Source organism: Chrysochloris asiatica, unplaced genomic scaffold (genome assembly GCF_000296735.1).
Source record: "Chrysochloris asiatica unplaced genomic scaffold, ChrAsi1.0 scaffold00012, whole genome shotgun sequence".
Classification (NCBI taxonomy): domain Eukaryota; kingdom Metazoa; phylum Chordata; class Mammalia; order Afrosoricida; family Chrysochloridae; genus Chrysochloris; species Chrysochloris asiatica.
Window position 1 is genome coordinate 12,695,007 of NW_006408530.1, and position 24,420 is coordinate 12,719,426.

General features: G+C 36.7%; 1 protein-coding gene across 2 annotated transcripts in view; it reads right to left on the reverse strand.

The window, feature by feature from the left end:
• Nucleotides 1–24,420, reverse strand: part of ACVR2A (activin A receptor, type IIA) — a 141,758-nt gene that overhangs the window by 17,354 nt on the left and 99,984 nt on the right. For both annotated transcript variants that reach the window (XM_006834558.1, XM_006834559.1), the window contains 3 exons: nucleotides 11,857–12,000; nucleotides 7,084–7,227; nucleotides 5,755–5,900 (listed from right to left, as the gene is read on the reverse strand). In XM_006834558.1, coding sequence (XP_006834621.1) covers nucleotides 5,755–5,900; nucleotides 7,084–7,227; nucleotides 11,857–12,000 — 434 coding nt within the window. The remainder of the gene's footprint in view (nucleotides 1–5,754; nucleotides 5,901–7,083; nucleotides 7,228–11,856; nucleotides 12,001–24,420) is intronic.

The window sequence follows — 24,420 nt, forward strand, 5'->3', positions numbered from 1 at the left end:
AACAGGGCTCTGGGATACAGGGATCTAGGTATAGCTTGAAGAGGGTAAATAATACTAAAATCCTTGACTGCCTTATGAATATTAGTTTCCCTTGCCTACTGTTGTAAAATAGACACTTGAGTGGGATAGAAAAGAATGTTGGGAAACATGATTAGAGAAAACCTGTAAGCCCGCCTTCAGCCCATAACTGATTGGAATACCTAAAAGGGGTTCTACAACTTGCCCAGTGAAACAGGCCTCATGCAAAGCCTTTACAGAGTACAGGACCTTAGGTGGAATCCTGAGTCCCATCCACAACCTTGTAAGGTGAGACATTCCCACTAGAAAGGATAAGCAGACTGGAATCCCACTAGAAAGGACAAGCAGACTGGAACAGCTACAGTGACAGAAGATACATCTTCATGATGAACCTGACCTATATGCAGAGCAGTAGTTACTCTAAATACCAACAGAGAGGGAAAGAGTCTTCAAATCAAGTTTCAATGCTATCCACTCTGTACGCAGGGTAGATAGGAACGGGCAACTTAGACATTAGCTACCTAAAATGAGGGGGCAATAAAGGCACGAAGTGACTGGCTTACAGGGTTTTCAAGAGGGAGCTTAGTTTAAGAGGGTTGGGGGAAAGAAAGAGTCCCCACTGAATAGCTGTCATCTTGTCTAGATGGGTCTGGTGAAAGGAGATGGGGATAAGATTCATAAGATTCAATAGTGAATAACTGTTATCATGACTAATCGTGACTGTCACATTTGTAAAGGTAGAAGTTTTGGAACAAAAAAAGCGGAGTGGTTAATCTTACAGTCCAGAAATAAGAGGACCCTAGGACCATCAAGAGAGGAACGCACAATCAAAAAACTGGACCTTATCCAGAGAAGCAGCAGCGCCAGAGATGGAGGCAGAGATGGGGGCATGGAAAGGGGGTGCGGCTGAGGACTCTAGATTCATCAACTAAGAGGAGAAGGACTAAGAACTGGTGGCCAGGAGCAGACTTGCAGAATGTGCCCTTTGGAGATGTAAATTATTATATACGCCTGAGTGGGGTTTTTTGTGTGTTTTTTAAAAACCTAAAGTGGATAGAGAGAAATACTTCTAACTCATGGAGGGGATTATAATCAATGTAATGCAACAAGTTATACGAATGGTTGAATGTGAAACTGGTGATGTGCCCTGTAAACTTTCACTCAATCCACAATAAAAACCTTAAATTAAAAAAAAAACAAAAAAACCATACACGTCCCAGTTAGTCTGGAGTTCTAAAAAGGGAAACAGTATTAATGCAATCAGATATCTTTCACTATGTACTTTCCTCAACTGGTTCATGCTAGAGATTACCATACCCTAACTAGATACATCTGAGCCACGGCAGCAGTTTAAATATATGTACAAGGATATAGATAAAGAGTAGGATAAATGAGGAATACGCTGTTGTTAAGTGGCACCAAGAATCATAACCAACTCATAGCAACCCCACATACAGCAGAACACTGCCCTGTCCGGCGCCATCCCCACAACTGTTGCCTTGTCATTCCATCTCTTTTTTGCTGAACCTCTATTTTATCAAGCATGATGTCAGGACTGGTCTCCTGACAACATGCCTCAAGTATTAGAGAAGAAGTCTCCTCACTCTAACTTCTATGGAGTATTCTGATGTACTTCTTCCAAGATAGATTTGTTCTTTCTTCTGGTAGTCCACAGAATATTTAATATTCTTCATCAACACTATAATTCAAGGGCATCAATTCTTTTCTTCAGTATTCCATACTCACTGCCTAGCATTCCCATGTATATGAGGTAACTAAAAACATCATGGCCTTGGGTCAGACCGACTTTAGTACTCAAAGTGACATCTTTGTACCTTAATACTTTAAAGAGACTTTTTTTGTGTTAGATTTACCAATGCAGTACATTGTTTCTTGACTGCTGCTTCCATGGGTATTAATTGTGGTTCCAAGTAAAAAGAAATCCTTGACAATTTAAATGTTTTCTCCATTTATCATGATTTTGCTTATTGGTCCAATGGTGAGGATTTTTGTTTTCTTTATGTTGAGGTGTAATCCATACTGAAGGCTGTAGTCTTTGATCTTCACCAGTGATTCAAGTCCTCTTTCCATTCAGCAAGGTTGTGTTATCTTATCTGCATGTTGCAGGTTGTTAATGAAATCTTCCTCCAATTCCAATGTTGTGTCTTTCTTCATGTAGTCCAGATTATGGAATTATTTCCTCAGCATACAGATTGAGTAAATATACTTAAAGGATATAGCCCTGATACAACCTTTCCTGATTTTAAACTAAACAGAATCCCTATGTACTGTTCAAATGACTGCCTCATGATCTATGTACAGGTTCTCCATGAGCACAATTAAGGGTTCCCACATTCCCATTATGTGCAATGTTATCCATAAATTGTTTTGACCCACCAAATTCTGCATAGTCAATAAAACACAGGTAAACATCTTTCTGGCATTCTCCACTTTTAGTTAAGATCTATCTGACATTGACAATGATATCCCTCATTCCATATCCTCTTCTTAATCCAGATTGAGTTTCTGGCAGTTCTATGTCAATGTAATGCTACAACAGTTTTCAAATTGTCCCAACAAAATTTTACTTGCTTATGATAATAATGACATTGTTCCATAATTTCTGTATTCTGTTGGAGTACCTTTCTTTGGAATAGGCACAACTGTGGATCTCTTCTAGCCTGCCAGCCAGGTCTTCCAAATATCTTGGCATAGACAAGTAAGTGCTCCCAGTGTTGCAAGTATTTGTTGAAATATTTCTATTGGTATTCTGTCAATTTCTAAAGCCTTTGTTTTTTTCACACATCTTCAGTGCAGCCTGAATTTTTTTCTTTCAGACCATCGATTCTTGGTCATATGTTACCTCCTAAAACTGGCTGAACCTTGACCAATTCTTTTTAATACAGTGACTGTGTATTCCCATCCCATCTTTGATATTTTCTGCATCATCCAATATTTTGCCCATAGAATTCCTCAGTATCACAAATTGAGGTGTGAATTTTTTCTCCCACTCTTTCAGCCTGAGAAATGCCAAGCATGTTCTTCCCTTTTGATTTTACAAGTTCAGATCTTTGCACATTTCATTGCATACTTCACCTTGTGTTCTCAAGCTACCTTTGAAGTCTTCTGTTCAGCTCTTTTACTTCATCATTTCTTCCTTTTGTTTTAACTACTCTATGTTCAACAGCAACTTTCAGTGTCTCTTCTGAAGTCCATTTTGGTCTTTTCTTTCTTTCCTGTCTTTTTAATGACCTTTTGTTTCTTTTCTTCGTGTACAATGCCCTTTTTGTTATCTCATAATTTGTCTGGTCTTTTCAGTCATTAGTGTTTAATGTGTCAAATCTATTCTAGAGATGGTATCTAAATTCAGAATATACTCAAGGTTGTACACTTTGGCTCTCGTGGACTTGTTTTAATTTTCTTTAGTTTCACCTTGTACTTACATACAAGCAACTGATGAGTCTATTCCACAATCAACCCCTAGCCTTGTTCTGATGATGCTACTTCTCCATCATCTTTTCACAGATGAAGTCAATTTTATTCCTATGTATTCCATCTGGTGAGATTAAAGTTTATAGTTGCTGTTTTATGTTAATGAAAACATAATTTGCACTAAAGAAGTCACTGGTCTTGCAAAATTCTATCATGCAATCTCCAATTTTGTTTCTATCACCAAGGCTGTATTTTCCAATTCCCTTTTTGTTTTCAACTTTCCTGTTCTAATTACCAATAACAATCAATACATCTTGCTTGCATGCTTGATCAATTTCAGACTGAAGAAGTTGGTAAAATTCGTCAACTCTTCATCACTGACTTTAATGACTGGAGAGTAGATCTGAATATTAATGGCATTAACTGGTCTTCCTTTTAGGCATGTGGATGTTAGTCTATCATTCCTAGCACTACACTTCAAAGATGGGTCTGAGGTGCTCCTTTGGACAAATGAAAGTCACACCATTTCTCTTCAATTTGTCATTTGTGCCAAAGGAGACCATTTCAGTAACTAACTGGCTGACACCAGTCCATTTCAGCTCACTAAGGCCTAGGATGTCAATTTTTATGCGTTTCATTTCATTTTTGATTACTTCCAATTTTCCTAGCTTCATACTTCATGTATTCCAGGTTTGGATTATTAATGGATGTTTGCAGCTATTTATTCTCATTTTGGGTTGTGTCCCATAACAAATGAAGGTCCAGAAAGATTCTACTCCATCCACTTCATTAAGGTAAACTCTACTTTGAGGAGTCAGGTCTTTGCCAGTCATATCGTAAGTGCCTTTCAACCTGAGAGGCTCCTCCTCCAAACAATGTTTCACTGCTATTTATAATGTTTTCACTGGCTAATTTTCTCAAAGCAGATCACCAGGTTCTTCTTTGTAATGTTAGTCTGGAAGTTCTGCTAAATAAAACCTGTTCATCATGGATGATTATGCGTATTTGAAATATCTGTGGCATAGCTTCCAGCATCATGCCAACACCCACGCTACCACAATATGACAAATTAACAGGTAGACACAGTGCTACAAAAACCAATCACTTTTAGACTTAAAAAGATTTTCAGAGACTCTTTTGGGGACTCCAGAGGATTATGCAAGGTGAAGCTAGCAAAAATCCAGAAAGAGGCAGTACAAATCTGTGTATGAAGATTAAAAGATAGAGGAGCTATTTCTGAGGTTAAAAACAATGTAAGACTTGCAAAAATAGAATCGTTGTTGTTGTTGTTAGGTGCTGTCGAGTTGGTTCCAACCCATAGTGACTCTGTATAGGGTTTTTGAGGAGCGGCTGGTGAGCTTGAGTCACCAACCTTCTGATTCAAGTGACTTTGCAATCCAGTGCATTAACCCACAGCACCACACCAGGACTCCAGAATTGTTGTTGTTGTTGTTGTTGTTGTTAAGTGCCATCCAGTCGGTTTCACCCATAGTGACCCCCTGTATAGGGTTTCCGAGGACCAGCTGGTGAGCTTGAACCACTGACCCTGTAGTTCAAATGGCTATGCAGTCTGGCACATTAGCCCACAGCGCCACACCAGGACTCCTATCTTAAAAGATGTGCTCCCAACAATCTAACTGCTACCTTACGGACCCAAATATTTGTTGCATGAGTCGGTATTTCATACCTAATTTAAAAACAACTTTTTAAATTACTGATTCCCATGCTCAAGGAAGTTAAATACATATGACAAATTACATCCCATTTGAACAACTGTTGGTTTTAAACACTATTTCTTCACTGGCAAAAGCAATTCATTAAGTAAACTAAATTATTCAAATGATGCCATATAGGTCAGGTAATGGGCATATGGTTTATTTAAAACATAAGCAAAAAAATTTAAGTCATTTCTTAGTTACATCCCCTCATAACTACTTATAATCATCTTAAGGTAAAACAAATTTCTCTCTCCCTCGAGTTAGAGAAAAAAATATGTTCATTCTTGACCATGCTTTCAGAAATGAGATAAATTAAAGCATAAGGTGAATGATACGTTGCTATGAGTCAGAACCGACTTAATGGCACTTAACAACAACAACAACTGATAATGTTAATATGGACATACATTATCCAAAACACTTCTTGGTCAGTATCAGAACAGATCTTAAAAACAAAAGGAAATCAACTGCCTCTCATAGCGTGGTCACACATCTAGGGGAAAAATAAATTTTATCCAGAGGATTCAAATTTCAACAATACACAAACACTGAGTTATTTGGGGAAACAATATAAATTTAGTTCTACCTGTGAGATATGGCAGGTTTGTGGCCATCTTTTAGGCCAGGTATATCCTCATGTAAATATGCCAATCCTCTAGCCATCGTTTCTGCAATATGACACAATTCATTCCAAGAGACCACATTAGCCTTAAGAAAGTCAGAGAGTGAACCCTAAAGGGGAAAACAAACAAACAAACTTATGCTCTTGACAAAAGCCACCTGTATATGGAGAATTTCTTTTTGAATTTAAAAAATTATAGAAGACAACATATCTTCCTTTTAAAGTAAGATATCTAAAAAGCAATCTTTCTGAAATACTTCCAAGTTCCTCCTTCTAATTTACCAATAATAAACATTTCACCAGAAAAAAGAGGACCATGAATCTTTAAAGGTTTGTATAGACAGTTGGTCAAATTCCCCTATTTAGAAAATAAATATTTTTTTAAAAGACTAGTTAAAAAGCTAAAGCTTAGAAAATATTTAAAAGTTAAAAAATACTGATTCTAGTATACAGCACTAAGACAAAATTAAGACTTGTAGACAACAACAAATAGAAAAAAATGCTTTCTCCAGAGATGACTGCCATCTTTTTGGTCAATTCAGAAAGTCTACTCTTGGTATGGTGCTGTAGGATCAGCACTGGACTGTGGCCACAAGGTCAGCAGTTCAAACCCTCCAACGGCTCCTCAGAAACCCTATAGGGGTTGCTATGAATCTGAAGCGACTCGACAGCACTTAACAACAACAACATGCAGAAAAGTAAAAAAGCCACTTACACATGACAATGAAGACACCTACTACCAAAGAGAACACAATTTCCAACTTCATTAACATACTTTCAAAACTCTGTAGCTATTGAGACTGAGGCAAGTGTGTTTTGGTGAAAATTACCTGCAAGTTAGTGACAGATCTAATATCAGATAAAGTTCCTGACTCTGGCTTTGTTACTCAACTAGCCTGATTAAGGAGTTTTATGACAAAAACTTAAAACTGAAAAATAGTTGATGCAGTCAAATGGATCTTAAATGAGGAATGAAAATTACTAAGAATTGGTTATATTCAAGTAAGCATTTGTATCACTTAGAGATAACTACAGCAAAGGCAAACATGATCAACAGGAAAGACTGATTAGGAGTACAAGGTTAGGTGAAAAAGTTACCATCTTGGCTCTTTTAATGAACTATATTTTTATACAGATTTTTATTTAAGAGTGAGTTGTATTTTCGGGTGACATAATAATCAACTAGAACAACCCACTGTCTCCAGAAAAATACATCTGAGGGATCTGTTGTCAACATCAGGTAAGTAGATCAAACTTCATTTTACTCAAGGAGAAACCAGAAAGCAATTTTACCTTTTCATGAAATGCTGTGATTAACCAAAGATCTACATCGACACTGGTGCCTCGTTTCTCAGCACCAATAAACTGTAATATATTCTCATGCTTCATTCCAGGCAAACTATAGACCTCATACTCGTTTTGCCATGATTGTTTGTCCTAGAGATAGGGAAAAATAAAAAAGAACACAAAAAACACAGATAAATAAGCAACAACTAAGCATTTACTCAAATATGTTCTAACACAAAAATTTAAAAGATATTGACCTGGCTTCAACAGCTAGAGGATCAGAGCTCAACTAGAAGAAGAAAGAAGAGGAAAAAAAGAGTAATCTGATACAATTTGATGAACTTGACCTACACCTATGGATTCAGTAGCTCAAAAGAGGAAACAAATCTTTACAGCGAGGATCATCCCCACCCCCTCCATACACAGAGTAGACAGGGATGGGAAATTTGGACACTGGCTATCCAAAATGGGGGGGCTACAAAGGCAAGAAGTGCCTGGCTTACAAGCTTTCAAGAGGGAATCTAGATCCAGAGGGCATGGAGGAAGGTAGAATCTTCACTGAGTAGTATCCAATCTGTCTGGGCAGGGCTGATGAAAGGAGATGGGGATAGGTCTCTTGTGGCACAATAGTGAATTATTGTTATCAGGACTGACTGTGAGGGTTGGAAATGTAAAGGTAGACATTTTGTAGCAAAAGAAGGGGAGTGACTGACTTTGCAGTCTAGGAGCAGAGGTCCCTGGGATCATCAAGTGAGAAGAGCGGAGAGCGAGACCCTACCCAGAGAAGCAGCGATGCCTGAGATGGAGGCAGAGATCATGACATGGAGAGATGGAGCAGCTGCGGACTTTAGACCTAGAGACGGAAAGGGGCTGTGTGCTGATGACCGGGGGGTGGGGGTGGGGGGGCAGGTTTGCAGGGTATACCCTTTGGTTGGTTGATGATGCATGGAGGGGACTGTAACCATGGCAATGAAACGATATATGATAGGATGAATGTAAAGCTGATGTTCTCCCATGTAAATTATCACATAATTCACAATGAAACTTTTTTTTTTTTTAATTTAAAGACAAAGTTTTAAAAGTTTCTTTGCTAAAAAAAAAAAAAAAAATTATTGTGAATTGAGGGAAAGTTTAAAGAGCAGATCATCAGTTTTACATTCAACAAATCATACATTTCATTTCCTCTCACGGAAAACATTACTTATACCACACTTCTTCCCTGTGCAGTTTCTTTCCATTTCTTTTTGAATCGTTCTGAATTTTGTCCTTGGGTAAATGCTATTCTTTTGATCTTCACCCTTTTATGGTGAGTGTACCTCATTAGTGTTGTTGTTTCCTCTATTATATTATCTACTGCTTGGCTGGAGTCCTGGTGTGACGCTGTGGGTTAATGCAGTGGACTTGCAAGGAAATGCACGATCAGTGGTTCAAATTCACCAGCAGCTCCTTGGAAACCTAATACAGGGTCTTTATGAGTCGGAAGTGACTTGACAGCACTTAACAACAACTGCTTGACTGAAAATTGAGTCACAGTGGTGAGTTCAGCTCTAGATCTGAAGAGTTATCAAAGGTCAGAGTCTTGGGTTCTACTAGTCTCTATCTGACATTTTATGATTTCACATTTTGTTTTCTACATTTCCTCCCACTCTACCCAAGACCTTCTAATGGGATCCCTTTCAGAGCAGCTGTTAGGAGTAGTCAAGCACCATCCACTTCTTTTGGTCTCAGTGTAATGAAGATTAATGCTCACATGGTCCAATAGTCTATTGTAGTAACTGTTTTCAAGTGTCCTCAGTTTTCATTACTCTTCTTTCCTTCAGACAAGGAGAGATCAATAGTTGCACCTTAGATGGTCACTCAAGACATAAGATGCCAGTCGCTACTCACCAAAGTAGGATGAAGAACACTGTCTTTTTGGACTCTGATATGCCAATTGATCATGGTATCCCCTGAGACTATGGTCCTGGACCCCCCAGGCCCAGTGACTCATTCCCTGGATGTGTTTGGTGTGTTTAGTTTTCTTAACTTTGCCACCTCTGTGATCTACCATATTCATGGATATGTTTTCAGCAAAGGTAAATACCACGTACAGACATCTTCTGGCAAACCTGTATGTATTTGTGGGTGTACTCCCACACCCATTCCACCTGCATAGAACACTGTTATTGGATTGTGTATATAACAGTATTTATCTCTGTTGCCTTTATCTCTTGCATTCCCCCTTGTTTTCCCATGCCTTCACCATTCTTCTGCCAACCTCTCTCTTATTGTTTATTGCCTTCCTCTTCATCCAAGTTAACCCATGTCTACTCTTTAGTTAGTTAATTACTCCCCTCCACTCCCATCCTCTTTTGTTTTGCTTTGTCTTGTGTTTTAATAAGATAAAACGCTGAAAATCGGTAACAAGTTCATACTAAAAATGCCTTCCCTGTCCATTCCCTCAAAATATAATTCTCTGTATTTATTTGTCCACACAGAGTTGATCAGAAATGTCATGCTTCTGCTTACAAGTCAGCATTACAGTGCAATTTCACCATTGTGTGAGTAACTTGCTACTCCTATTCAAAATAATGTGCCTGAAAGAGGAAATTTAGGTAGAATCTCTTAATCTAAATAGAAAACTAATTTTTTCAGTGGCCGATAAAAATCACTTTCTTTAGAAAATTTTTAGAACTCCTTGAAAGTTCATTGGAACATAAATATGTAATACAATCATAAAAACATGCCATATACTCAGTTGTCTTTATAAGTGATCCATGTCTAATACACATCCATTTATAAAAAATTATTTTACTATGAAAAGCATAATGAGAGACACCACAGGACAATATTTAGGAACTTTCTGGATAAAAGCTATATTAAGTCTGAATCCTGGCTCTCCCACTAACCTTGGCTTAAATTACACGGTCATTTAGTTTCCACATTAGTAAAATGAGGGTAATGACATCTGCCTAATATGATTGTTGCATTCTATGGACTCCTGGTGTGGCACTGTAGGATCAGCACTGGACTGCTAACCACAAGGCCAGCAGTTCAAACCCATCACAGCTGCTCTTCACACAGGGTTGCTTTGACTCAGAACCGACTCCATGGCACTTAACAACATATATGTATGTGAGCAATAATACCTACACACGTGTTAGTTCTCTCTAGCATATGTAAGGAGTCCTGGTGTGGTGCTGTAGGATAAGCACTAGACTGCTAAGTGCAAGGACAGCAATTCAAAGCCCCCCAGTCACTCCTCAGAAACTCTACACAGGGTCGCTATGAGTCAGAACTGACTCAAAGGCACTTAACAACATATATACAGCACATGAACCTGAGACACAGAAAAATGTGTTAAAATGTTTGTCTGTTATTGCTGTTATTCCTAAAGTTAGTATCATCCAAAAATCTTCCCTTAATTTTAATCTTCCTCATACAGTATAAATAACTTCTGACCTGATCTTAATTTTATATATCATGGAACAACAGAATACACTCTTCTTCTGAAAACTATAGTTTACAGTATCTACATTGCTAACAAAAATAAAAAGGAACAAACTTTCCCACAGATTCTGACAGCCTTTAAAGGAGCCAAGGAGGCTATAAATCAGATACATTCAGACAGAGAAACGAATTACTTAATAACTCTGGAATGCAGCAGATCCACTGCCTAGGTGTAGTGATGAGACCTATCCACTGCAGAAAGCGTTCATCACCAGACCTAAGCAAGGTCTCTACTACGCATGTGATTCACTGTGGGGATCTATAAGATGAAGGGAATGACATTATCATGGGACCGGCAAACTAGCAGAACAAAGCAAACCGTAAGAATAGATCAGAGGTGCATCAAAACTATAGTTCGTGAGAAGACCAAGCCCCTTGAAAGAAAACTAATTAAATAGTAAACCAATCATTTGGAGTCCTGATTTACTGCCTCTGAAAACTCACCAAACAAAAACTGAAATGATTCTATAAACACTCAAAGGAGTATGAAAATGAATCAGAGTCTGGCGACATCCCTCAATACAACTATTCTGAAACCAAGCACACTACTACTCTTTTCACTCCTCTATTTGCTTTTTCTGATATGTCCACAGAACATTAAAATTTCACCACTCAGACAATTATTTATTGTAATTTTCACCTCAGTATTTCTGTAGAATTTTTATTGGTAAATCTCTTCCATTAATTCATTTATTGTAATTCCATCACCCCAAACAAAAATGATTGATGTTCTAATAATTCAATTCCATTTCTCAAATGAGAAGGCAAATGTAAAAGGGTCAACTGCTTTTCCCAGTATCATCAGAAGCACCTTGAAACATTGTTGCTATTAATCTGCATGGAGTTCCTAAGGAGCTCTGGTAGCATAGTGGTTATGAGTCAGGCTGCTAATCTCATGGTAAGCAGTTCAAACTACCAGCAGCTCCATGGGAGAAAGATGAAGCTTTCTGCTCCTATAAAGATTTAAAGCCTCAGAAACCCTATGGAGGGTCACTATGTGGTTTTGACTATGAGTCTGAATTACCTCCACGGCATATAACCACCACCACCACCACCATAGGGTTTTTAAAGCTGTAAATCTTCGAGAGCAGAAAGCCTCATCTTTCTCCCGTGGAGCAGCTGGAGGGCTCATACCAGGGACCTTGTGTTTCGCAGTTCTGTAATTTTATTATGGAGCCTCCATGTCCCCCACCTTGAAGCATATAGCTTTCAAACTGTTTGGAGTTACACTGACCTAGCCAATTACATCTTTAAAAATATATACAGATTAAAGAACTGCAATAAACATACCTGTATTGGAAATATTTTGACAGCCACATATTCATTGAGCAACTGGGCTTTCCAGACACAACCAAATCTTCCCCTTGCTTTCACTTCTAATAACTGCAGTGGTTTCAAACCTAGTAATGGAGAAGGTGGGGGTGGTCCTGGATCCTACAGATAAACAATAAAAATATTGTAAATAAGAAGCACATGATACAAACCAATTTTGAAAATGAGGGGAAAAGTGAGTATGTAAAGAATCAATTGACAAAAACAGTAAACACATACAGATGACATTAACTTCAATCTTGCCAGAACTAAATTCTCAAGCATTCCTAATCAGCTATAGAGATCACAATGCAGACAACTTGAATAAAGAGTTTTCATAATCATATTCCACACTATAGCTATATATGTATAGTAGGGGATGGGGAGGATCTAATATATTTTTCATCTATTCTCATTATTTTTCCCAACTAAGATTCTTTGTGTATTTTAGAATAGCACCCACAGTGTTTCATTGTTTTACCCATTGTGTATCTCCTTTACAAGATGAAGATTTGAAGTTTTAAAAACAGCAAACTATGTCTCAAAGTAAACCTCTCCTCAAAACTTGCTACCTTCCCCTTCCCAATTTAAAATCTTTTCTTTACTAGTCTCAAAAACATCCACAGGCATTCTGACACATTGCAGATGGATATATCAAACAGCACACATCAAAGAACTGTAGAAGTCAGTGTCACTACAGTCAAATTGTTTGCTTCATTTGATTTTTCCAACATATTAGCAATTTATACCTGTGCTTACAATTACTTGGCAAAACTGATCTGAGATTTGGAAAAAAGAAAAAATATATCGGTGTTCTGGGACTGATTGCCAAGGAAGTACAAATAATTACCCAGAAAGCATACTGTCATAGTAGATAATAAGGCAAGGTACATGAAAAATAAATTTATTACTATAGCTAATACATAAAGCAAATATAGTCTATAACTAGGAGTACAACATTTAAAAATCACAAGGGAATCCTCCCTCTACAAAGTATACAAAGTGGCCACCCTTTATTGAAAGCATTCTATTAGTTGAGTATCTGCAAATTAAGCAACATCTATTGTAAGAAGCCTGGAAAGCACCCAGAGAAAAGCAATGAAAATGTTTCAAGGGCTGCAGAATGACTATTGTGAAGAGGAACCAAAATTTCTGTGGCAAGACCAAGAGCCCTTAGGACATGGGTGAAACCTAAGCCTCCTGTAAATGTATGTAGCTCTACCTCTCCCAGCCCACTAACACCACTCATGGAGTTTAACAGGGGGCATCTACATTCAAGTGACCTTCAATAATACAAACATTTTGAGGTATTAACTAGGACAGATATGCACTTTCTTCTAAACTAAAGCAGATGGGCTTTATAAAACGGTTTGTGAATCCCTATCTTAAAGCACAAAGATTACCTAGATTATCTGAGACTTATTTCAACCTCAAATATTTATGAAAAATATCCACAAAAGTGGTTTTTCTTTCCTGCATTAACACTTGAAAGACAAGTAGAAGTAAGATCTTTTAGGTTAATGGAATGGCTGACGGGTCAAGGAGAAAAGATAAATCTTATAGGAAGTATGGTTTCTATAATTATGATTCTCACCAGGGCAAGGGGACACAAGAATCTCTGGAGAGGTTTCATTAACACTATTCTTTCCTTCCTCCACTCCTCAATTGATACCACTATAGGTAATGAGAGATTCTACTGAAAGGAGTGTATTACATATATGAATGCATAGACAGTAAAGTAAACAAAAGACTGAAGACTACTCTTCTCCAGGCAAATAAAACCATTTAGCCTTCAGGGTATGAGAATTATTGTCTAACTGCATAAAGGAAAAATTAAGCTAAATTAAGAAAACAAGATCACTTGAAAAGTCTTTCAGTAAGTAAACAGCAATGGTTCCCCCTTTTAGAGAAACTGGAAAGGGCAAATTTTCAAGACAAGTCCACAAAAAAGTATTCATATAAGGGCTGATAGTGTTTCTGCAGCTGAAGTACATACACATTAGTCTGTCCTAAGGAATGTCAACCACTAAAACAAATCACATGGATATGATTTCATCAACAAAACAGGATTCAGATGATTTAATTCAGATCTCAAATGAAGCATCTGCAGCTCAAAATACAATTTTTACATATTAACCCTAATTTAAGAAACATACAATAATTTCCCATTTATTTTTTAGAAATAAAGAACATTAAATGTTTTCTATACTACTATTATTTCGGAAAAAAATCTTAGATTGCCCTAATTATATTCACCATTAGATCATAATAGTCAGAAAACACACTGCTGTCTGTCAAAGTTATTTATAAGTGTGAAACTTAAGGAGAACACTGGCCTATTTTTAAAGAAAAAAGAAAATCTAAAAGGTACTCTCCTATACAGTGTCAAAACTTTTAGAACTGGTATTTTTCAAATGTAACTTTAAATTATTTACAATATTTGAAGAATTTAGGTAAAAAACAAGTAACTTCTAACACATATTATAAATAAATCTATAACACTAATCAGTATACCTTTTAACTTTTGAAACTGAAAAATAACTAGAGTCTTCTATTTTGTCAATGCTTCATTGTATTTGTATTTATAAAAAGCTTTAACTGTATCTCTTTATCAGTTTTACTTTATAATGTAGCAGTATTATAAATGATTTTCAATTTATTAGCATCATTATAATAATTTATCCACCCCTCATAAAAACAAAAACAAAAACCCTTCATACTTGTTTCTAGGAACAAAAGTTTATACCTTTAAATATTCAGATGCTCAGGAGATAAATTAAAACTTCATAATTGAGAGTAACATTCTATTATACATAAAACATTGCTCTGTCCTGCTACATAAAAAAATTTAAAATAAACACTTTTCTGAGCAATTATAAAAACTGCAGAATTACTGAAAACTTTCTCTATGCCTGCATTTCTCTTGTAATATTCATGCTACTTTGCAAAGCTAGAAAAAGTTACACATTAGAATTTGGTCTGATTACATCTTGGATTTACCCCTTTGTGTGTAAAAATTATGGTACCAGAAGACATCATATTGGGAACAACAAATGACAACAATCAGAAAAGGCCCACCACCCATCATCGTCATTCAGTACCATTCTACAATCAATACTGGAATTAATGATTGAAGGTCGGGAGCTGTGACGCAGTCTGTAATCATTGCATTCGTTCTGGTTCTTTATTTGAAGCGTGAGCGCTAAACTAACTAATCCTTTAGACATCAAAAGCAAAAGATCATCAAAGAGTAGGCTTTTCTAGACAGCCTATTTGCTAATGATGTCAATATTGAAACTATCTGGAAATATGAATTTCACATTAAAAGATACAGGTCTGCATCAAAAGACAGCCTCAGTTTGCAATGCACACATGTTGAAACTTAAGTTAATGGCATAACAATTAGGAGGGTTTTAGAATCTAGTCATTTTGTGTTAATTTCAGTACTTTCATTTTTTTCTTAATCCTATTCAACTAAAATAGTTGGTTTCCATTCTACCATAGAGAAGTATAAATAAGTTTAACAATTATTTAAAACCAAAACTTGTTACTATGTCAAACAAAGCATTTTTTTAAAACTAAAAGTGGTGGGGGAAAAAAAAAATCTCTGTAACATAAATTTATAAACTATAAAGGATGCACAATAAGGCAAAAAGAAAAAATAAATCTAAGAACAAAATGTTAGTATCCACAAAAAATTCCACAACCATAAAACAAACATCAATGCATCTTACCTCTATCATTATATGAAAGGCGTGCTTGTGAAGAAAAAAACACAGGCAAAAGAAATTACGATTTATATCCAGAATGAGATGAAAAATGACACATCAGTTACAAAAGTGAAGGAAGGAGAATAATGACTGAGCTTTTCAAAAGTTGGCAGTAATCCAATTTTTTTTTAGTATTATTAAATGAGAATATTAAGAACACTTTCCTTATAAACCAAGGAAAGTAATGAAGGAAATTCTGAGACATTACCTATCAGATGAGGGTCAGTAAACAAATCCTTAACCCTGACGTAACCTACATTACTTGGTCCAAGCCAGCAAATAAATGAAATCAAGCCTAATAACTATTTTTCAAAGGGGCTCTAGAATTTAAACTGTAGCAGTAAATTATAGGATTTGGGATTGGCTTCTGGACACCAGGGGGCAGTATTGCCTTTAACAAAAACTGATAAAATTTACATTCAGTTAGCATTAGCTAGCATGTTTCTAAAAGTTTTTGACAGTTGTGTTAAAATTCTCTAGAATCTCCTACTTTCTGAATTGCTTTACTCCCCTTTGGTGGATGGCAATAGAATCATAATGGTCAAACAGAAAAATGTTTCTGATGTCATTTAAGTGTGTGTGAAACGAATGATGCACTGGGATAAAAGAAAAGGACAGGGAAAGTGAAACCAGAATGAACTAGAAGACAGTGACAGACCAGGACTACTGTTAATCTACTACTCCAGCACACGGAGAATGAAAGACGCTAAGCAGTGGTGACCTTGAGACTGAGCACCCCCATAAATACTTCTCACAGTCTGAGAGTAGTCAGACATTCATGCAGAACAAGTTACATTTTTCCAGTCATTCCAAAATAGGTTGCTGCTGTTGTGTGCCAATGAGGTGATTCAGACTTACAGTGATCATACATACAGGAGAGAGTAAAACTGTCCCATAGGGTTTCCATAGCTGAAATGTTCCTGGAAGCAGATAATCAGGTCTTTTCTACTATGGAGCAGCTGATTGTGTTTCAACCGCTGACCTTTAGGTTTAGCCACCAAGCACCTTTTTACCAGGACTACTTTCCCAAAATATGAGGAAAGTCAAAACATATTGCTATAAAATCACAGAATGCTTTATTAAACAAAAATATAATGGGGCAGTATCGTATCTTAATGGGAAGCTACTGTTTTTCAATGTATCCTACATCTAGTTCAACACACTTCTGAAAGTTGTACTGACATCTTAATAAACACTGGACTGCGAACCACAAGGTTGGAGAAAGATGAGGCTTTCTGCTCCTGCAAAGAACTACAGCCTTGTAAACCCTACACAGGGTTGTTATGAGTCGGAACTGCCTCAACAGCACTTAGCACCACCACCACCACCAAACCTTTCCCCAAAAACTTTTGCACTCTTCAGTTTACAACATACAACACATCAAAACAGTAGTTTTGGCATTTCAAGGGACTCAAAAAGTGTTCCTTTTAGATGGTCTTTGAGTTTAGGGAACAAAATCAGGACTGTAGGGTGAATGGGTTAAGGCTTCTCAATGAAATCTTCAAAACACAGCCCCTTGCTACCTTCAAACATGAATGTCTTGTTATGATGGAAAAAAGACTCCTCAGCACAATTTTCCTGGCCTTTTTCTCACCAATGAGTTTTCTGTTTTCTTAAAACTTCTTCCTTATAAGTCTCCATGCTTGTCTGTGTCCATCTAGAAAATCTATGAAAATTATTCCTTGGGGATCCCACAAAACAGTCACCAAAACTTTCTGAGCTGGCCTCGCCACTCAGAGTTTAACTGGCTCACAAGATCCTCAGGATTGGATGAACCTTGATAAATTCAAGACTTGTCCTCAATTACAATCTATTCGGTAAAATTGCCTTCATTAGCTTCTATCTTAATGCTAATGGAAAACTGATGGAAAGATCAGACCTGTGAGCTAGCTGATAATTACACAACACTATTCTTTTTAGTACCTCTTTTTTTTTTTTTTTTTTTTTAAAGCATCCTAATGAGATTAAGGAGACCTGGTATGGTGCTGTGGGTTAATGTGCCAGACTACAAAGCCATTTGAACTGCAAGGTCAGCGGTTCAAGCTCACCAGCTGCTCCTCAGAAACCCTATACAGGGTCACTATGAGTCAGAACCGACACAACGGCACTTCATAACAACAACAATAACAACAACGAGATTAAGGCAGTATATTACTGAGAAAACTCATCCACTGATCACAGAGACATGTGTAATCATGTTTTCTTTGGAATACACCCATGCATGTATGAACTGGAACCCTGGTAGCAATCTTTCTTGATTTACTCTGTTCAGTAACATCTCAAATTTAACAGAAATAGTGTCACAAGTGTAAAGTAAGGCTGAGAATTCATCCAATACCTGATTATATTCCTATTTGCAATATTTCAACAGAGAATAGCAGTGATAAAAAAAAACAAAATTCTTGACAATTCATGTATCTGTACCAATTGCTTAAATTTTTTTCTTCATTCTTGATTTTATCCCTGTGATAATGATTTAGTACTATTTATATTAATTCTATTATAGCTAATTCTACTACCAAAGCATCTTATCAGCACTCCAGAGAAAAATCCATTACTTGAAAAAAATACACGCCAATTGGATAACTAGACAAGAGCTTCCCAAAGTCTTAGGAGGCTCAAAGATCTCTTAAGTCGTGTTTTAATGAGTTGTTCTCCCAGAGATAAAGATGTCATTGAACTAACACTGGGTAGTTAGGTGCTATCATAAAATCTCACCAGAAAGTACATGTTTGCTTGAATATACTACTCAATAAATGAATATTATGACTAAGTAATAAAAAGATCCCAACAAAATAAGAGACCCAAATAATAGGCCTCTGTGTATAAGACTATGTGACAAAATAAGAAATTCATTGAAATACTCGGATTTAAAAAAGGCCAAACAAAAAAAATTCAGATTCATAATATAGGAAATGTAGCTTCACTATCATGCACTATCATGCAGTGTAGTATCAGCATACTGCTATCAAGTAACTAGGTTGATGGATGAAAAAGAGACTTGGGGCTTAGAGGAGACAGAAAATAACTACAGTCAGATATTAGAAAAGAATTTCTCCATCCATTTGTTCATTCAATAAGTCTTTTTTTAGCGTGCCTTGTCTGTGCCAGGAACTGACTGCACAGGCTTTCCTGAGGCTTACAGCAGCATAAGGGAGAAAGACTTTAATGAAACAATCACACTAGTGAATATATCATATAAACTAAGAACAATCAAAGGAATTGAGTACTATGAGCACCTGTAAAAAGCCTGCCTTAACACTGGTTAAATAAGAGGTTTCCCTGAGGAAAGGACCCTTGAGAGAAATGAGAGGGGTAAATGATATTTAAAAAAACAACAACAACATATAGGAACACCTTCCACTTACTGAGAACTAGGTTGTGGAAGAGGATCACTACCTTTGATTGGTTTGTGTTTAGAGATACTCAACTGTAGACATGTAATATACGTAGTTAGAGAAACAGATCTGGAATTTAATGAAATATTTCTAGAAATACTAATTCTGATTATACACATACATAAGGGAGGGGCTTCAAAATAACTGGAAACATTCCATTATCTTTCCAATTCATTTTTCCACAGCTTTTTGAAGTCACCCTTGTATATATGCATGTTGCTTGCTAAGTGCCGTTGAATCGGTTCTGACCCATAGCGACCCTGTAGAGGGTTTCCAAGGAGCAGGAGGTGAGCTTCAACCACCAACCTTGCATTTCAAATGGACTTTGCAATCTAGCACATTAACACATAGTGTCACACCAGGACTCTCTATATATGTATATACATGGAACTGAAAACAGGATTTTTCCATGAAGTTTTTGAGCAACCTTATGTATGTGTGTGTATGGTAGATTGACAAAAGTCACAACACAGATTAAAACATATCAACGATTATGATAATAATGCAGGACCAATGTTTTGTTATACATAAGATGACTTGTCATGAGCTGGAACCAACTAAATGGCAACTAACTACAACATATATATACCCACATATATGAACATAAATTATGAGCTACAAGTTTTTATTATTTGAACCATTCCAAGATTTCCTTTTCTTTTTTGTTAATTTTGATATGTAAGTCAACAATCTCTTAGAATAATCAAGAATTAATCCCCCACCCATCGAAACTATGTGAAAACTGACAAATACTGAATGTCACTTTATAATCATCTAGCTTTCTTACTATTTTCAATTTAAAGAAAAAGCTACTATTGCCAAGTAAACAGAAATAGAACAGATGAAGATGTAATATAGTGTGTGGGGGGAATCCTGGAGTGGTGCTATAGGATAAACACTGGACTGCTAACCACAAAGTCGGCAGTTCAAAGTCACTAGCCACTTCTCAGAAACCCTATGCAGGGTGGCTATGAATCAGAACTGGCTCGATGGCACTTAACAGCAACAACAAATATAATGTTTGCCCTGGTGTAGCGCTGTAGCATCAGCACTGGATTGTAACAAGGTCAGCAGTTCAAACCCACCACCTGCCCCTCAGAAACCCCGTACAAGGTTTGCTTGCTATGAGTCGAAAATGACTCGATGGCACTTAACAACATTAGAATGAAATGTGAGAAGACCTGGAGTTAGAAGATCAAAAAGATAGAACGTGATCAACATTTCTCAAGCTTATAAAACTGAAGAAAAAATTCAAACCTCAACTTACAATACTGAAGGATTCTATGGTCAAAATATTGGAAGCATTAAAAGATGATGGAAAGAGCAGTGAGTGGGACCCTATCCAGAGAAGCAGTGACACCAGAGATGGAGGCAGAGATGATAACGTAGAGAGATGGGGCAAGGGCTGTGTGCTGATGACCGGGGGGGGGGAGGGGGGGGGCAGGTTTGCAGGGTATATACCCTTTGGTTGGTTGATGATGCATGGAGGGGATTGTAACCATGGCAATGAAATAATATAGGACTGGATGAATGTAAAACTAACATTCTCCCACGTACACTACCACATAATTCACAATAAAACATTTAAAAAAAAAAAAAAGATGATGGAAGGACTACAGTCGTTGTACCAAAATGAAATGGTGTGTGTTCAACCATATGATCAAGAACCAATGACATAGAAGGAAGAAGTCCAAAGTGCACAGAAGGCATTGACAAAGAACAAGCCTTCAGGAAATGATGCAATACAAATTAAAATATTTCAACAAACTGACACAATGCTGGAGATGCTCACTCATATATGCCAAGAAATTTGGAAGACAACTACCTGGCAAACTGATTAGAAAAGATCCATATCTGTATCCATTCCAAAGAGAGGCAACCCAACAGAATGCAGAAATCATTAGACAATATCATTAATATGACAGGCATGTAAAATTTTGCTAAAGAAAATTTTAAAACAACTGCAAAAGAGTATATTGACAGGGACCTACCAGAGGTTCAAGTTGAATTCAGATAAGAACGTGAAAAAAGGGATACCATTGCCGACATCAGATTAATCTTAGCTGAAAACAGAAAATACCAGAAAGATGTCTAACTATGCTATACTGACTTTGCAAAATGGATAATATGGTAAAGAATGGGTATTCTAGAATACTTCATTGTGTTCATGAGGATCCTGTACATAGAATAGGAGGAGACACTGAATGGTTTCAAATCTAGAAAGCTGTGTGCCAGCATTGCATTCTTTTACAATATTTACTCAATCTGTATGCTAAGCAAATAATCCGAGAAGCTGGATTATATAGAGAAGAATGTGGCATCAGGATTGGGGGAAGATTCATTAATACATCTGTAATGTGCAGATGATACAACCTTGCTTGCCGAAAGAGAAGAGGACTTAAAATACTTACTGATGAAGATCAAAGATCATAACCTTTGGTAAGGGTTGTACCACAATGTAAAGAAAACAAAAGTCCTCACTACTGAACCAATACATAAAATCATGATAACTGAAGAAAATATTGAAGTTTCTAAAAACTTCATTTTGCTTGGATCCACATCAACACTCATGAAAGCAGTAGTACTGTATACTAGGCAAATCTGCTGCACAAGATCTCTTTCAAGTGTTCAAGAGCAAAGTTTGAGGACTAAAGTGCTCCTGATAAAAACCATGGTATTTTCCATAGCCTCATATGCCTGTGAAAGTTGGACAATGTATAAGATAGACCATAGAAGAACTGATACAGTTGAATTATCATGTTGGATAAAAATATAAACAGTACTATGAAGTACTAGACAAACAAATATATGTTGGAAGAAGTACAGACAGAATGTTCCTTAGAGCCAGGATGGAGAGACTTTGTCTCTCATGCTTCGGACACATTATCAGGATGAACCAGTTCCTGAAGAAGGACATCACACTTGGTAAAGTGGAGGGTCAGCAAAAAAAAAAAAAAAAAGAGGAAAACCCTCAACAAGTTGAACTAACACAGTGGCAGCAGGGTTAGGCTCAGGCGTAGCAACAATTGTTGAGGATGGTGTGGCACCGGACAGTATTTCATTTTGTGAATAAGTTCACATGAGTAGGAACTAACTTGAAAGCACCTAATAACAACATCAGAATAAATATTTCTGAGCTAGAAAAAGTAAGATGTATTAACAGGTTCAATAATAGTGATATTAGCAAGTACACATCCATAATTCTACCCAACTAGATCTTCAAAATGACTCTAAAGTTGTATCAACTCCTACTTCCTATAATTTCTCTTATCTTACTTCTCCTGAAAGTAAAGACCAAGGTGAATAAAATGAAGTTTTGAATATGTTTCCCAAGAAGTGGTTAGAATCTCAGGAGAGCCAGCACTAGGTTTTATGTATAGAAGAAATATGGGCATGTCCATCAATCCTTCTGACTGCTGTCAGGATTATGACTAGCTAGAGAAGACATTTAATTTTATTTATTTTAGCATTAACACTGTAAAAGTGAAGATGAGAAAAAGGAAATACAAACCATGCTACAGATAAATTTATTGTGTTGTGGTAAAATGGTTATGTTTACCTATAAGGCTGTACATATTTTGCTGTTGTTCTTGTCAAGTGCCATCAAGTGTGTTCCAACTCATAGCAATCCTGTATACAGTTTTCTGAAGAGCAGCTGGTAAGCTTGAACCACCAACTTTATGGTTCAAACTGACATTGCAGTCTAGCACATGCAGTGCCACACCAGGAATCCATACATGTTTTTGTTAGGTGCTGTTAATTCTGACTTACGGTGACTGATCCCATGTGACTGAGTAGAACTGCCTCGTAGGGTTTTCTACGCTATAATCTTTATGGCATCAGATCTGTGGATCTTTCTTCCTCACACTCACTTGGTGAATTTAAAAACAGGCAATCTTTAGGTTAAGCAGTTGTGTACTTAACTATTGAGTCACCATGCTCACTATGATGTTGTTACTGGTAAGTGCCATTGAGTCAATTCTAACTCATAGCAATCCTGTATATGGTTTCTAAGGAGTGACTGGTGAGCTTGAACCTTGAGGATCAAATCAACTTTAAAGACCAGCACATTAATACACAGTGCCACACCAGGACTCCAGGCTCACTATATACACTCATTATAAAAACATTATTTATATATCAGAATCTTTTATCCTAATAAATATTTTATTTATGAATCCTAAATATTTATTGAAATAAGCCATTTTAACTAAAATTATTTCAGTGGGCAAGAATCTTTATATACCTTGACATTTAATATGGTGACTCTAGGCAAGTCACTTCACCTATCTGTGCCTCAATTTCCCTATCTATAAAATGGATTTGATATAATGAAACCTATATCATCAAGTATTACAAGATTAAATTAATAAGTATAAAGAACTCAGTATAATGCTTGATGTAGTTCTCGAAATGAAGTATTTCATTGCACTAAATTAATTTTAAAGCACTGAATTTGATCTATAGCAGAACGATTTCAATAAAAATGATTTGAGTACCATTTTAAGCCTTTTCCTGTGTTGGCAACAAGAGCTAATATTGACACTTTACATTAACCAAGACAGGGTTATATCCCTTAACCATACTTATTCAATCTGCATGCTGAAAAAATAATTCAGGAAAGTAAATTATATGAAGAAGAAGTACATGACATCAGAATTAGAGGAAGACTCATCAAAAATCTATGATAAGCACAACCTTGCTTGCAGGAAGTTAACAGGATCTGAAGTACTTACTGATGAAGATCAAACACACAAGCTTCAGTATAGACTGTACTTCAATGTAAAGAAAACAAAAATCCTGAGTGGTTATTGTTGTCATTGTTAAGTGTCACTGAGTTTGTTCCCACTCATAGTGATCCCATATAGGGTTTCCAAGGAGAAGCTGGTAGGTTTGAACCATGAACCTTACCATTAGCAGCCCAGTGCTTATCCTACAGTATCACACCAGGGCTCCAGATGAGTGGTTAAGGGGCTTAAAACACACATATACATGATAATCACTTCCCAGTCCATTTGATATAAGCAGCTTTCATTAACAAATGGACTTTTCTTTCATTTCTACTGTTATTAAATTAATTTGACAGTGATTAAGCAACTATGAATGAAGGAACAGATCTAGGATCATGTCCAGGAAATGAAGAATAAAGAGAAAAAGCAAACTCACTTGTTCATATCCATCAACCCCTTGCCAGACAAGAAAACAAATAAATTATGTGCTCTGGTCTATCTGCATTCATTCCATTTGTAAATTGGCAGATAGGGCCCCACACAAGGCAAAAGGAAAGCTGATCTCAAGATTTTAAAATTATAAATGGAAGTCGTGTTTAGAAACCAGGCGCTTTGATTAATTTTAATGTGCTGTATAACTTGTTT